Source organism: Sycon ciliatum, chromosome 1 (genome assembly GCF_964019385.1).
Source record: "Sycon ciliatum chromosome 1, ocSycCili1.1, whole genome shotgun sequence".
Lineage (NCBI taxonomy): Eukaryota > Metazoa > Porifera > Calcarea > Leucosolenida > Sycettidae > Sycon > Sycon ciliatum.
This window is the reverse complement of record NC_088643.1, coordinates 25,123,221-25,139,859: the sequence shown is the minus strand read 5'-3', so window position 1 is coordinate 25,139,859 and position 16,639 is coordinate 25,123,221. Positions and strand designations below refer to the sequence as shown.

The following is a 16,639-nucleotide window of genomic DNA, read 5'->3' as shown; positions in this document are numbered from 1 at the left end:
AATCACACACTCAGCCACAATCACACACTCAGCCACAATCACACACTCAGCCACAATCACACACTCAGCCACAATCACACACTCACCCACAATCACACACTCAGCTACATTTTTGATACGCACAGCCTGCTCAGTTCCGCAAGGAATCTTCTCCTATTTTTATTTATTTTTTACTACAAAGCACTGGCCAGCAACATAAAAGGGGAGGTAGACAAAATTGGACAAGCGAACATTGACAACACAGAGGAGCCTGGCATGCGCGTCGATGAGGTAGGTCAACCTCCCCCGACCTAGTGGTCTCGAGTTCAACAGTAACACAGTCTGTTGGTCTACGCATCAGGAAGGGGAAATGGACAGAGAAAGGGAGAATGAGCATGAGGAGCTTCCCAGGAGAGGAAGAGTGAGAGAGAGAGAAACAGAAAATGATAATAATAGAGACAACCGGTTATTCTCAGTGCTGGTGGACGTCAGTGGCCCATAGCCAATTGGTCTGGCGGAGGTGATGCTAGGCCTTGGTCTATGCCTGGCACATAGCTCATACTGATGCTAGCCGCTTCATACTCCTGTGTTGGCCATGACAGCAATATGCTACCTTTTGCTAACTGCTCTTGTGTGTATACGTGGAGGGCGTGCTGGTATCTGACGAGAGCAAGTACAATCAGTGCAATAGCTGCTCATACTTACCAGTGTACAATCAGTGCAATGCTCATACTTACCAGTGGTCTGGCATGCTTGCTGCATACACTCTTCACTGTACGTGTCGACCAACGAATGGCAAACACCCGTGGCATTGCTGCCACAGTGACGCTGCCTCCAGCGAATACCAACACTGCACGTCTGCGAGCACTGGGACCAATCTGACCATGGCAGCCACCCTGAGATGGCATGAGCAAGCGGAATGATACACACATACACACAGACACATACACACAGACACATACACACAGACACATACACACAGACACATACACACACATACACACAAGCATGCATACAAACACACACACACACACACTGTACTGTACTGTACTGTACTGTACTGTATTGACAGCTACCCTAACGGGTCACGCCGCCCTCCACCCAAGCATGGGTATGATGAGGGGCAGTGGCAACAAAAACAAAAACAGCAAGCAGAGAGAGATAGCAGGAGAAAGACAGCGATAGTAGTACATCTGGTGTGCGACGTATAGAAAAGAGAGATGACAAGAGATACGCACAAAAAGGAAAATAATTATTTGAACTTGTATTATTGCAGTTCCGAAATAATCAACCAGGTGATGGAGTGTGAGCACCCGAAGTCCCACCTGGACTCCACTGGAAGAACATTCCACGCAGGGTTATCAGCGATAGGCCAAGCGTTGAAAAACAGCCATGAGGACACATCGTCTAGAAGTCCACTGCGCTCGAACTGAAATTGCAGGATCAAACAATTTCCCATTCGTCGTCAGGCAGCGTAACTCTTCTCCCTGCATCACCATCCATCTCCAGCAACCGTCTCCACTCACAGCTCATGTCTCTGCCACCACTGTACTCCGAGCTTCGCAGTTTGAAACCATTCGGGGGTCAGCTACACCACCGCGAATGGAGAGACGAGGACGACAACGGTCGTGACAGAAAAGACACTGCCCTGGCGACCACGTCGCGGAACCCTCACCCCAGCAAATTCAGAAACACGCTAGGGGCGACTCTGGTGGACCCAGAGCCACCCCGTGGCCTAAGACCAGTAAGAGGAACGACTGAAAACTCAGATAAAACGGAGCTACAAAAAGTGCAACCGTCCCCTTCAAGCACAGTTACACACACACACACACACACACACACACACACACACACACACACACACACACACACACACGCACACACACACACACACACACACACACACACACACACACACACACACACATACAAACACACGTACACACACACATATTTAATCTTCGTGCCTTACTAGAGCCCTGTGAAATGTGAAAATCACAAAGAGCACTGAGTCAACAACTTGAAGAACCACCCTGCTGTAGCAGAAACATGCCATTCGTGTAGAGAACCCATTATCAGAAAGCCAGAATGAAAACATAACATGCATAATATGTCAAGAAGCGGATCCACTTACCTGGAGTTATCACCGTGTCGATGGTGGCAGCAACTGACGATAGCTGCCCAGATCCGTTGCAGATATACGAGTGTGAGGACACTGGCTGACTGGAGATGGCAGCAAGAGTGGCAGGAGACGTATCAGCTTCCGTGCTGACAGCATACATATTGATCCCAAGTTGCTGAACCATGGCAGCACTTGTCACAACGTTGGCATCGATCTCGATTGGACTTGTCAGTACAGTAAGGAGCTCAGAGGTGATGGGCAGGCTGTGTACATCACTAGCGTTCACTGTCGCTCTCGTGGCATTGCTCACCACCTCGGCAGCTGCTTGTAATGCCAAGTTGATGTTAAGTGGACCCATGTCTACATACACGAGCTGCTCTAGCTCAGCCAGGACTGCCTGTGTTGTCAGTACTGCACTTACTGATGACGACGACGACGACGACGATGACGATGTCGAAGTGTAATTTCTGGAATAAGAATATTGAGCGGCCGCTGTAGCTGATATGGCTTGTGTAGTTGTTTGCCCGCATAGCATGACCGAGACGTAGCTGCCCTGTTCCACCGACACGGGTTGGTTGGCTAGGACCTTCTGCACGAATCGGACGGAATCCCTGAACGTCTCGTTGCTGGTGTTAGAGGACGAGTCCAGCAAGAATACAAGATTGGATTGGTACGTAGTACCAGGTATGACTGTAGTCACATACACAGGCAACACAAGAGTACAAGGGAGAGACAGTATACCAGACAGTCAGTTCTATTAGGTCATTTCAAGTGAACGCAGCAACTGCCTCTCATTTTTTAAACAGCATCAAAGGAAAATGCAGTGAGCCAGTTGATCCGCATATACCACATGCTCCCAAGTAAAGACAAACAACAAATCCCTAAAGTTAGTAAGTACAAGATGAAGGAGTACATTTTTTAGTTACGCATGATTCCATTTCAGATGAATACGAAAGCTGTTCTCGTTCCCACGCTCTGCCTTCCTGACAGTGGCCGCTTTGGCTTCTCTTGCGGAGCCTTCTCAGTGTGAAAGCAGCTTTTGAATATTTGTTTGACATGCCACCCCTTCCTACCTATCTCATCCTCTTCGGTGCAAGGCCTTTGCGAGCACTCCGCCACATCTGTTGTATTGCCACTGCACAGTTCTGGCGACATCTTGCATCTACGTGTACGCCAGCGGGTACCAATACCACATGTTGCAGCAGAGCAGGTAGACCAGGATGACCATTCAGTCCAATTCGAAGAGATTTCTGCAACAAAGCGAGAGAGCGCAAGAAAATTCGATATCATTGGATTCCTTCAGTAGGCTATCACAACTGTTTTACGCAAACACTCATCATCTAGTGCTGTGTCCTTGTATGAAGATTGAGCCAGTGTGTTGCAGTCAGACAATGTGCATGCCATGCCATGCACTGATGCATACACACACTAAACATCCCAGCGTCCCCAGCACAGACGGAGACTCCCTTGATTTAGGCTAAGGCCTGTGGAGAATCCATAAAATACAAATACATGCATACAGTGGTTTCTTACCAGATTTCTTGATCTGCAGCTTGAGTGTGTCCGTCACACCCACGAGGTCCGTATAACCGGAGCACACGAACAGGTTAGCTTCCACCGGCTCGGTTGCAATGGCACGGAGGCCTTGCAGACTGACTGCAGTAGTGCTACTACTGGTGGTGGTGGTGCTGCTGCTGGTGCTATCATTGCTGGTGCTATCATTGCGGCTGCTTCTACTGTCAGTACTTACAGGCAGGACTACAGGGTATATGCCGGTTCCGTTGAGTTTGATCTGCTCAGCGATCAGTAAAGCCTGGCCAGTAATTTCGGTCTCCTCAGGCGGAGTCATGATAACAAGCGACGAGCTACTGAATGACGTCTCGGTGGTGCTTGTGACGGTAGCGCTGCTTGTCACGGTGCTCGCATCAGTTGAAATCTGTACTGCTTCAGCGTACGACAAGGCTCCATTCAGATTCCCAGTGCCCAGGTCCCTGTAACTGACATTGGTCTGGACAAGTTGAAGTACCTGTTGCAGGCCGAGGGAATGTTGCTGCTGTTGCTGATGTTGCTGCTGCTGCTGGATGTGTCGGGTATCCACGACCGTTTCTACACTGTCACCATACAGGGCTACCACCACTGTGCAAGCAGAGAAGTCGGTTTGCTGTTGCACAGCACTCGTGATGGAGTCGGAAATAAACTGACGCACGCGCTGCGCATAACTGAAGTACCACAGGATGCGTACGTTGATAATGAACACCAGCCTCACACGTCGATACGTCACTGAGCAAACGAGCACCAGACAGATAGACAAGGGTCAATACAGTATACTCTACCGTGTTTGCCATGCATGTAGTCAACACCACCAAGACAAGAATGCTAGCATAATGATAGGCAGCACACTACTGGCCAGTGACATTCAACCTCAGGCAGCACAGCACATGCCTAGGACTACAGACATTGGACTGTGCAGCATTCAGCATGGCACTGCTGTATTCATGGAGATGTGGACTGACCAGCATAGCAGAACACTGACCTAGCATTCACGCTCACAGTGGATTTCAACATTGCCATTCATCTTACCGGCAGTAGTCTGACAAGCGCTCGCACTGCTGGCTGTGTAGCACGATTCCTCCTGCACACTATCACCAGCACAGCTGCTGCTGCTCGCAGTGTCGGAGTAGCACTGACGCACACGCCAGCGGTGACCACTGCACGAGGACGAGCAAGCTGACCACTCCTGCCATGCAGCCCAGCCATACTCTACACACAGGCACACAGAGACAGGTAGCATCACACATTGCTGCACATACACACATTCCATACCACCTTGAGAATGGTAATGCTTAAGAATTCCATTCCAACCCTACTCTAGATTCGAATTTTACAATTCAAACTTCCCAGCATCACCCGCCTCCCACATCTCACTACTGATGGGATGTTAGCATCATGACACCATTTGCATTGCATATTGTAGCACTGCATGTAGCACTGCATGTTACTTGATTTGCCGGGAACTTATATCCACTTGATATGCTGGACATGCAGACTTTGTGCGATCACTCAGCGTACACCAGTCTGCACTGCTGAGTGGCGGTTACGTACCTGAGCGAATACTTGTTGACACTTGAGCAGTCAGACCAATCGTCCTCCGCAAGCCGCTACAGGAGAAGGCGTACGTCTCTTGCGGCTGACTTGCCAAGCTCAGGAGCTGTGATACACCCGCACTTTCCTGCTCTTGCACTGCAGCACTGGAAGCCGCATTTTCACTCTCTACGGCAACGACTGCCAGCGTCATTCCGGCTGTCTTTAGGCTTGCTGCAGCCATTTGCATGGCCTGTTGTTCAGCACTTTCCGAGACTTGAGTAACAGAGCTGGCAACTAGGACAAGGTTGTTTTGCACGCCAGTACTTAGTGGTGTTCCAGTGCTAACTTTGGCCGTCTGGCTCAGCTGAAGGTTACTTTGAAGGTATTGGAAACACGCCGCAATGCCCACTCCATTCTCCACGACCTCAACGGAGCTGTGATCGAATACTGAGATGTCAGCCATGGCAGTACCCACACTGGGATGGCTGTGCACTGTGGAGTTATACAGGATAGTGACGTGCTCTGTACCGTAAGCTAGCACAATTGTTTCACTGCCGTTGACACCCACTGGTGGGTCTTGCTGCTGAATCATGGACTTGATGAATGTCTTGGTCGACTCAAAGTCATCAGAGATGTTGCTACCAGGAACAAGAACGACAAGTCTTGAGGGCAGATATGCTGGAAAAGTGGAATTAGAAACAAAGGAAACGAAACAACAATAGTGATACTATGACAAAGAGGTATTCAAATGTACATTGATCCGATTATCTTGAGCAGGGTTTGAGCAGGGTTTGCGTGTATATTCTAGGAACGCGAGTAAAAATTAGCTTGCCCTTACTTGGTTTAGGCGCTGGACAGGTCACACCCGAGCTGCACATTTTATTCTCCAGCTCTGGGCTTTCACAGGCTGAAAAGGACCCAGCATGTCTGCATCGTAGTTGGCGCCACTGCGATCCCTCGCCACATGTTGCTGAACACGGTGACCATTCTGACCAACTGGTGGTTTTCGCATCTAGAAAAAGAGAGAAACAAGGACACACACAAACACCCATATACACACATGCACATGCGAGTTTGTGGAAATGCACACATGCACACATACACACAGACAGACAGACATACAGACAGACACATAGAAAGCCACACACACACACACACACACACACACACACACACGCACACACACACGCACACACACACACACACACACACACACACACACACACACACACATGCACACACACACACACGTACACATACTTGTACTTCTACTTACAGATACACGTAAGCACATGCGTACACATACCCACACACGCATGCGTACACATACCCACACACGCATGCGTACACATACCCACACACGCATGCGTACACATACCCACACACGCATGCGTACACATACCCACACACGCATGCGTACACACATACCCACACACGCATGCGTACACATACCCACGCATGCGTACACACATACCCACACACGCATGCGTACACATACCCACACACGCATGCGTACACACATACCCACACACGCATGCGTACACATACCCACACACGCATGCGTACACACATACCCACACACGCATGCGCACACACATACCCACACACGCATGCGTACACATACCCACACACGCATGCGTACACATACCCACACACGCATGCGTACACATACTAGTGCACAGAGTCGACTACGAAAATGTTTTCATGTTGGTTACAGGTTTTGTCATGTGGACAATTCTACCCGACACAGAATACTCCGCCATGATCGAGAACATGTTTCCACATAACTACAGTCACAAGATATGACTCTAGTATGCCAGGCCAGGGGATTGCACACATGAACGCTCACTCCTGTTTTCCCTTACCTTGCTGAGCCTGTTGGCTGATGACTGCCGCCAATGAAGTCAACTCTGCAGAGTCCTGTACGATGTAGTTGTGAGTGGAAGATGGTTCACTGACAATACTGAATCCCAGGTCTTCTTCTTCTTCCTCGGTGCTGCTCCCAGTTTGTTCTTGTTGTCCAGCTGTTGGGCCCACTTGCAGTGTGCTTATTCCCACAGATTCATTTTTCAGTGCATTGGCTAGAGACACGTCTTCTCTTGTGAGCCCAGATGAAGCGCCACACATGATCATCAACGACTGTTGACCAGCAGGCTGGGAGCTTGCTGTTGCTCCAGTAGCCGCAGATGTGTTCTTCATCAAAACGGTTTCTAGCATGGCAGTGAGGTTACTGTACGATGTTGCCACAGTGCTAGCATTGGGAGCGGAGAGCAGGTCAACAGCAGCCAGTGCCGTTGCCACGGATGGAAACTGCAGAGTGGCCGTATCGTACACCCAGTAGGCATAGGAGCTGTAGAACAGCAGCACCAGTCGACTTCCCACGGCGCTAATCGGCGGCTGCATGCTGCTGATGAACCTCTTCACAAACACGGTGAACTGGTAGTACGTGTATTGAGTGCTGATTGTTGTGATGTCCACAGCCAGTTGAACGGTCAGTGGTTCACTGCCATCAGTCGAAGCTGGGCATCGAGCAGTTCAAGAAGCAAAGAAACTCTAGTTCAATTATTGTTTGACTTGAATGATTTGTTTTGACTCAGCATGTTACTATCCAATCAGGAGATATGCGGTGCATACTAGCACTGTGTATTTTGGGTGTGTGTACTTTGATTTTCATTCAATATTGAGGCAACCGATTTCATACCTTTATGATCCCCGGCAGCTGTTCAAGGCCCAAACCTACCCTCTACACGCAGAAACTCACAGGTGTGTGTGCGCTTCCCGTGTCTCCAGATATCAAGTTCAGCTAGATATATGTCAATCGCAATTTCTGCTCGTGGTAGTAAGGGTTGATAAAACATGGTTAGACCGCTGGAAGACTGGTTTTATATCATACTTGTTGGCAGTGTCCGGGGATGTCAAAAGTGCATAGGGTATTGAGTTGTTGTACAGGGGTGTCGGAAGGTATTTTAGTATGGTATGATCAGCCACCTGAAGTGCAATTTACTTGTGGGTGAGGGGTGGCGGAGTCGAAAATTTCGGAAATTTTGAACCCAAATCAGTGTATTTTATTTATTCACGGGTACCTGGGCCAAAAGGTGGTACGGTCAATACCGTAGTGACCGTACCGTGTCCGACACCCCTGCTGTAAATGAAGGGATCATGGAGGTTTGTGCAAAGATCGTACTACTTGCCAGCCCTGCAAGACGATTCTCAAGATGCCCAAGTCTCCGAAGAGGAATTCTTACCGCACACGTACATCATGGCCTTACATTAAGTATGGACATAACTCTCTGGAGGCATAAACTACAAGAGACCATGATAACTATCCGCCCTGACTTCCGTTGGAAACATTGGCTTAATTCATGTCGCCATGCATTCCTTTGAAACGGCAACCTGGAGGCTCAGTATTAGAAACTTACACGTATCGCATGTGAAATTGTTGCAGCTCCTGCGTTCTGTGCTTGTTCCCGTGCAGCTTCCGGTGGTGTTAGAGCTGGGGCAATGGCGACTTCTCCACTGTGTGCCGGCATCACCGCAGGGCAGTGAGCACGGTTGCCACTCACCCCAGTTGCCCCAACCAACAACTGTCAGGACGTATGAATGGTGGGTGTCCAGACAGACGGGCGGACGGACGGACGAACAGACAGATGGACAGACAGAAACACATGCAAAACCTTGCTCAATCATGCACTTACACATCAGCACATCATTCTGGAATGGTGCACGGAGAGATTTCAAATGCGGTAAGCCATTCTTACTCGGTGTGGTTTGTGTTTCTATTATTGTTTGGCACTGGTTAAGATCACACAGACCATATTCTTCTTCTACAGACGTCCAGTAGGTACAGCTAATGTTTAAAATGTGGACCTCTTCTCTCGTGACAACTTTTATGAGCAAAGCAGCACAAGTACCATCTTCCTGGAATACCCCCCCCCCCCACACACACATACACCCTGCCTTAACCATGACCACCACATCAATGAGCTCAGTGGTCCAGTGAAGGATACACTTATTCCTCAGTACAGTAAACCAGGACCTCTGGTTTAAGCGGCCGCCCGACTTCAGCCACCTTGTCCTGCACGGACAGTTCTGTATACAAATTGCACTGGACTCAGATTGTGCGACTAGTTAAACACTTATTGTGTATCAATACTCAGCAATGCCTGCCCAGTGTGACCAGCAACCAACTTACAATAATTAGCAAACTACCTAACCGATCAGCAACCCACTTCTCATACTGAAAACAGTGTCGTTACCTTGTGACATATGGACCTCTTGCTGTAGGAGACTACACGTACTCTCCAGCTCCAACTGGCTTTGCACCGACAACGTAGATGTACTCGTAGTTGTACTTGTGCTGCTTGTGCTGCTTGTGCTGGTTTGTGTTTTGATGGCATACTGCGACGAAGGACTGCTGCCTATGCTGGCAATTAAACTATTGTAGCTGCCAGTCGTGGACACCGAGGCCTGGTCAGACATTGTCAAAATGGTGGCTCCGGCATACTTGAGCATACTGGAATACTGCAATGATGCTTGGTTTATAGTGTCGGTGGTGTCACTGGCGAGGAACACAAACATTGGCGAGCCGCTGGCACCAGTCGAAGCTTGATCGGCGCTGAAGTTTCCCAGCAGCTCCTGCTGCGCTGTCTGCAGTGCCAGCGTGACATTTCCGTAGCCCATGTCGGTGAAGGAGAGGCTCTCCACCGCATCCAGAGCACTGCTGAGCGTCCAGTTGTGGTGATGGGCTACATTGAGGACATACCTGACCCGTGTCCCATATTCCAATATGTAGATTTGACATCCGACCTGCCCGGCAGTGCCTTGCAATGATGTGATCAGTTGACGCACCATGTATTTGATGCGGTACAGGCCAACAGAGGTACGCATCATCCAGCAGCTAATCATGATGTACAGGCGTACTGGCCTTGGCGGTGGAGCTGTTCCGATGGGTACACAAGCAGATCACGACAAAACAGAACTAGCACCTGCAATTGCATGATTGACCCTTGATCACTGTGCATCAAATCACATGCAAACGCACATGCATGCAAACGCACACGCATGCAAACACACACGCATACTTGCACACCAGCATTGACCAGTACTGCCCAGAACGCTTTGCACGTTCTAGGCTCCGTACTACGAAACACATTGACTTACGTGGAGTTGGACAAGTGGCCATGTAGCAGCTGCTTGAGCCGGAGTTGCTGCCAAGGCACATCTCTGTGGTGTTATCTTTACACACTCTCCATCTCCATCTCTGTCCAGTGCCACAGGTTAGTGAACATGATGACCACTTGCTCCAGGGCAGCCAACCCACAACTGCAGGCAGCAGCAGCAGCAGCAACAACAACAACAACAACAACAACGTGTGAAGGCAGCATACTCATGCACATTGCAGCGCGGCACTGTTGGAAAGGTGCGTAATCAACAAGCAAGCAAGCAAGGTGTACATACTGTTGTTTTTGCGCTAGCCCATTCACCATAGCTGGATGTCATCCATATCCCACTCAAAGTTTGCAAGCATTGTTGTATCATACGGAGTTCTAGACCACACTGAACTCTACAAAATTCTACACCGTGCAATATGGTTGCGGAATACCTGCAGTCATGGAGACATACCTTGATCCTTGAGGACATTGGTGACAGTGGTTACCTTCCTCTCTAGCTGAGTAAACGTTTCCACTACACTGGTGTACGACGTCGCTGGCTGGTTCACCATGGAGTACAGGTAGCCAAAATCACTTCCCGGACACGGCAGGCCGATTCCCAGGATGCTGATTCTGTTCTTGCGCAGTGTGATACACGCAGCAATGGCTGCAGCTTCATCGTCCAAGGGCAGACCCTGGCTGAGTAGTAGCACAGACCGCTGTCGAATGGCAGTAGTGTTGCTGTAAAGGGTGTTGATGATAAGCTGCAATGCAGCGCTCAGCTTGGTGACCGATGCAGTTACACTGGGCGGTGTATACGCGTTGATAGCATTGATCAGACCCTGTGGCTCAGAGTACTGGGAGAAGCCAAACACTAGCTCTGCGCTGCCGCCGCAGGCGACCAACGCGATCCTGCTGCCGCCAACGCTAATCTTTGGGTAGATCCTGGTGATCACATACTGCATGTAGAGTTGTATCTGTGATGTGCTAAAGGAGCTTTCGATCGACGTCACGTCCCACAGCAGTACCATGTCCACTGGAGCAATGATTGTACCTGGATGTTGGATATTGAAATCAAGGCACACTTGGTTTGAAATCGCATCACACAAGGCCAGCACAGCGTGATACCGATCATCAAACGGAAAATGTAATGTGTTCAGCCCCTTGAAATCCTATGAAGTAACTTGTACAGTAAAACCTGTAACTGAAGACTACCGGTACTACCGACCACTTCGCCAGGCACGGACGGTCTCACATTCAAAATGCACTGTGACTAGCGACTACCTGCTGAACGCGACCAGCGACCGCCTTTTCTTGCCCCAAAGACGATTATTGACCCGTAACTAGCGACCGCAATGTACGAAATCAAATGTTGCTCGAAGCTCCTTCTTGAAAATTTGCTGATTTTCCATGGTCCTGAAAGGACTCTTTCGATACTACAGCTGAACAAATGAACACAGGTCATTTTGACTGTGGAATCGGTGTGGACTGCACTACGCCTGTCCAAATTTCAAGCTCTGTCAAGAATAAACACGATAAGAAACGTCTTGGAGAGCGCATCGAAAGCGCTCTCTGATCGATGTTACTACTCGGAGGAGAAACAAAGACAGAGCGGCTCTGACACCCCAGTCATACAGACGAATCGACGATGGCATCAAGGAATCCAGAAACAAGCAGCACCGCAAGGTCCTGATGCTGAAGGACCGCGTTCAAGCAATCGAGAAGTTACAACAAGGACAGTCGGTACGATTGATCACATGAACAAATTTGAAGCCCAGCATAAAACGAAACTTCTACAGGGAACGTTTGATTCCTGGTTTCAGAAGTAGCAGCTGAATTTGATGTCTGCAAAAAGTAGCCTTCTCCCTCTGTCTCTCTCTCTCTCCAAGTGTTGTTTGATCTGAAATAAAAATGGCATTGCGCAAGTCCTGGGGAATCGTATTAGCTGCATTTTGACATACATATCATATACGGGATCCATATATGGTCGCGCAGTGCAAACCTCTAACTAAAGACCACCTGCCACTAAAGACCGCTTTTGCTGGCACCAAGGGGTGGTCGTTAGTTACAGGTTTTTACTGTACATGTAAACTACAGGTAGGTGGGATGTGGGAACTGGGAAGCCTTGCATGCACATTGCACACCATTGCACCATGCATTACATCATGCAATACATCATCTTATAGGGCTTGAAAGTGATGACAACAGAAGTCAACAAATAATGACAAATAGCGACTTTGGTGTTGAAGTGGGTCCACTATGACCATAGCGAAATATAGTGTGTGGTGGGTAGGCCCCTCGTGTTGCATGCAGGTGTGATTTCTTCTTTACCGGAGTGGGTCCCCAACCGGGAGGGCCTAGGCTAGATACTACCGGCAGATGTGTCACTAACTCACTATCATGGAGTAGTAGATTTTACTACTCTCTGGTCACTATGCTGTGAAGGAAAACCACCCAAACCTGCATGGACCCATACAAAAACTGGATCCATGTGGATCCAAAAGTCATCGTTGTCATGAATCTGGGCTGGCTGTGACGTGGCACTTTCAAGACCCATTGCTGGACTGGTTAAAATTATGGTAACATTAGTAGACACCGACGTGCACACTACGCACAGCTGTGAGTGATGAGCCATGGTCATCAGTCAGAACTTCATGCACAATGAGCGTATTCAGGCTGGACGGGCTAAGGGTAATCTTACCCGAGGATGACAGCTTCACTGGGCAAGCATCTGTTGCGCATGCTTCTGACTCGATGGAAGGACCACTGCAGAGTTCTGGCATCTGGGCTGAGCTGCACGCTCTCATTCTCAGTCGTTTGCCACCGCCGCACGTAGCAGTACAGAACGACCAGTCACTCCAAGGCAACCAGGGTGATTCTGACATTGGCAAAGACCAGCAACAGCAGCACCAGCAGCAGAGTACTCAAGCTATCTAAAGCCTACAGCTGCTTTCAGTTTATGTGCACACTCTCCTATTATCTGTGTACAGTTTATGTGCACACTCTCCTATTATCTGTGTACAGTTTATGTGCACACTCTCCTATTATCTGTGTACAGGATGCAAACTTATGTATTATACATCTACCATTACGGCATGCACTATTTTCCAAGACTTTGTTCTCAATTTTCAGTTCCGGAGTTATTCAAAATGAAACGCATGCGTCGCCGCAAGCACAGCCAATCAATCACTTAACTAGATCCCTGTAGGCAACAGTGCACCGGTCAACAAAACAGGGGAGAATGAGACTGAAAGACAGAGTTCTTGTGTCATGAGCAGTCAAATGAAGCAGACAGGATCATCACAACGCAGCGGGTTAGCTACGTTCTGTAATGCTTGCTCGCCAACGTCAAACAAAAAGCATCTTACCTCGGTTGAGAGTTCTCTCACATACTCGTGCCAGAGCCAATAGCTGACCATAGCCATTGGAGATTAGGTAGTAGCTAGCACTGGGAATGCTGACGATATCCAGTAACGGAGAAGGCACATCATATGTACCCGAATCAATGGCATAAACCTCCGCTCCCATTCGTGTCAACTGCAGGGCAAGCTTTGTGCGCATCTCGTGCGTCTCACCAGTCCTGAAGAAGCCCGTGGAAATCAGCAGTACCACCATGCGACTAGAAAGCGATGCTGAGAATATGTCCAGTCGTGCCAGCTCCAGCACAGCGGACATGTTGCACGCGGTCTGTCCTTTTCGACGCACCATGTTGCCAATGCCCACCTGTGTCATGTAGAGTGTGGAGTGGGTGTCCAACCGGTACTCAACCTGCACTGTGCTACCACAACGTGCTAAAGCAGCACGGCTTCCTGCCTCAGGGTCTTCAATGGGTGGCTTAAGTTGCTGCACTAGGTGTGTAAGTAAGTACTGCGTGTACAGGAAATCATTGTCCGTCACCACAGCACTGTTATCATCAATGACCATGAAGAAATCAACCGGAATGGGTCCCAGTGGCCGTACCAGCAGCTCCACGCTCGGTGTCGAGGTGTTTGTATTTATTCCCGACCAGCTCACCAAGCAACCATACCGACCGCTGTCTGCACGCTTCAGATCCTCCACTGTTAGCCAGATAGCTGTGGTGTTTTGCTGGAATCCACCACTGCAGCTGTGGGTTTGCAAGAAGTTCGCCTGCACGATGTTGTTGAAGACTATCCAGATGTGACCCACTGCCCGACTGTCACCAACTGTACAGATAATGGTGACATTCTCCTTCTCATTGACTGCATCCTGCGACAGGTTGACTTGTATCGGTGATGTTGCTGCAGTCAGGAAGATAAGGACAGTGCATTACCGCACCCTTTGTGTATGGAAATGCGCAACATGAAACATATACGGTCTAAATTGCAAAGTACAGCTCAGATCATATAATCCAAGGTTCTAGCCAGGAATATAATGTAGGGGGGGGGGGGGAGTAAGGGAAACAAAACAGTTCACCCATCTTCTCTATGTTCCATTATTGCCTTGTCACAAAGCACAGAGCGTCCGGAACGATCGATTTGATGTGTTCCTCTACACGTCAGGTGATGCGGCTGCGAATCCGGCTAACTTTATTATTATTGTTTTGTTTTTTCACGGCTGAGCGTAGCGAAAGAGTACAAAAAACGTATTTTTCACTCACAAATATTTTCGTGCATTTGCTCTTGTTCTGCGCAACTCCGTTGAACCTGCCATCGCGGTCTTTGTTTTTCCTCGTGGTAGTTGAAGTTGCCCGCCCACCCACCCTGGTTTCATGGGAGTCGTCCGCTGTTCTTCTTGACAATCTATGCCTATGTGTGTGGCTTATGATTATGACATACACCGGTTATTACATACCATTTCTTGCTATCTCTATTCTTGGGTCTGACTGGCAGCGGGGCAGGAATTAACGAAATAGAAAGGTTTTTTGGCCGAAAGGCGTGTTTTTCCTCTAGCCCGGTTGAGCGGTCGCGGCTAGGAATGTAGGAAGCCATTGTTTTTCAGGCGCTCCCCTGCTGCCCAGTCACCCATGCTCACCACTGGCCATGCTGTTTCACTTGATTTCACGGCCTTTTCTCCCGCTTGCTGGCGGTTCTTTGATGGATTTAGATGTTTTTCGGCTATTTATCTATTATGTGGCTGCGAGTGTGGTTTTTTGCTTCTACTCATTTCTGGAAAACCACCACGGTGGTGAGTGTGATTGCTCTGGTAGACCACTACCCCATGTACTGAACAGTCGCTTTGTGAGTGAAAAATTATTATTTTCGCTGTGTGAACTGAAAAATCGAAAAAATGAAAAATGAGTAGGGTGGTGCGCTTCTAGAGTAGAGGAGCGCTATGCCCCCCCCCCTCCCCTTGGCTAGAACCCTGTAATCAATCCATGGCTGGCGGCAGAGCCAGTTAGGCCCACTTCCTGCAATTGACAGCATGCTTAGGTATTTTCCCCGCTGAACACATAGACTCATTGCAGCTACCGATACCTTGTTTTGCATGTACTCCTACAAGTTCTAGTGATCCCAATGATGGTACTCGGGCCGAGAATTTAGAGTGATTTCCAATGGCATGCTCATACAGCAACTCAAACATGCAGCGCTGTTCGGCCTCATGTGTAGGATCACTATTGACAAAAGAATGGCATAGCGCAAGCTTCGGTGCTTGATATCAGCAAAGAGAGTTGTGCAACACCTAGTTTGTTCTTACGTTGCTCCACCACGGTCAGATCGATACTTGCTGATCTTATTAGGTATCCATCAGGCCCGAACGAAATAGCGCAGGTGAACGTATGGCTATCGAATACGATCAAGTCCGTGATGACGAGAGTAGAAGCGTTCCAGCTCCAACTGGACAGGAGCCTGCCGGCAAACACTTCAGAGGCAGTCGTTGCATTGTGGGATATTCGGCTGGACGACCCGGTGGTATTTACAACACTCCAGTGCATGGACTGTGAGTACATGAATGCATACGTCAGCACTAACTGCCGATCATAGTCACATGACACCGTTACACTGCTGCTGACCACCATATTTGGCCTCGGCTGCATAACTATGACAGGCTGAGCTGCATATATCAAGGCACAAACAGAAAGAGAATAGAATATAGAGATACAATAATTTGGCAGTCACTCATTCAGGAGGATGCTTATCAAGTCACTGACAGGTCAAGATGACCGAGTAATGGAGGCATGCAATCAGACATGCATGCTTCAAGCTGAAATATGTCTTGCAGACTCCTCCCCGGGGCTTCCCCCTCACCACACACATACACACATATACACACGCATGCACACACACACACGCACACATATACACACACGCACACGCACACACACACACACACACACACACACGCA

General features: G+C 48.9%; 1 protein-coding gene across 2 annotated transcripts in view; it reads right to left on the bottom strand.

The window, feature by feature from the left end:
- The window catches only part of LOC135819768 (mucin-3B-like), an 83,634-nt gene that overhangs the window by 40,761 nt on the left and 26,234 nt on the right, over positions 1–16,639 (bottom strand). For both annotated transcript variants that reach the window (XM_065333043.1, XM_065333036.1), the window contains exons 15-29: positions 15,991–16,347; positions 13,704–14,594; positions 13,037–13,213; positions 10,808–11,389; positions 10,346–10,507; positions 9,442–10,122; positions 8,605–8,769; positions 7,051–7,704; positions 6,024–6,197; positions 5,204–5,863; positions 4,682–4,861; positions 3,635–4,381; positions 3,175–3,351; positions 2,114–2,791; positions 717–875 (exon numbers count right to left, since the gene is read on the bottom strand). In XM_065333043.1, coding sequence (XP_065189115.1) covers positions 717–875; positions 2,114–2,791; positions 3,175–3,351; positions 3,635–4,381; positions 4,682–4,861; positions 5,204–5,863; positions 6,024–6,197; positions 7,051–7,704; positions 8,605–8,769; positions 9,442–10,122; positions 10,346–10,507; positions 10,808–11,389; positions 13,037–13,213; positions 13,704–14,594; positions 15,991–16,347 — 6,444 coding nt within the window. The remainder of the gene's footprint in view (positions 1–716; positions 876–2,113; positions 2,792–3,174; positions 3,352–3,634; positions 4,382–4,681; positions 4,862–5,203; positions 5,864–6,023; positions 6,198–7,050; positions 7,705–8,604; positions 8,770–9,441; positions 10,123–10,345; positions 10,508–10,807; positions 11,390–13,036; positions 13,214–13,703; positions 14,595–15,990; positions 16,348–16,639) is intronic.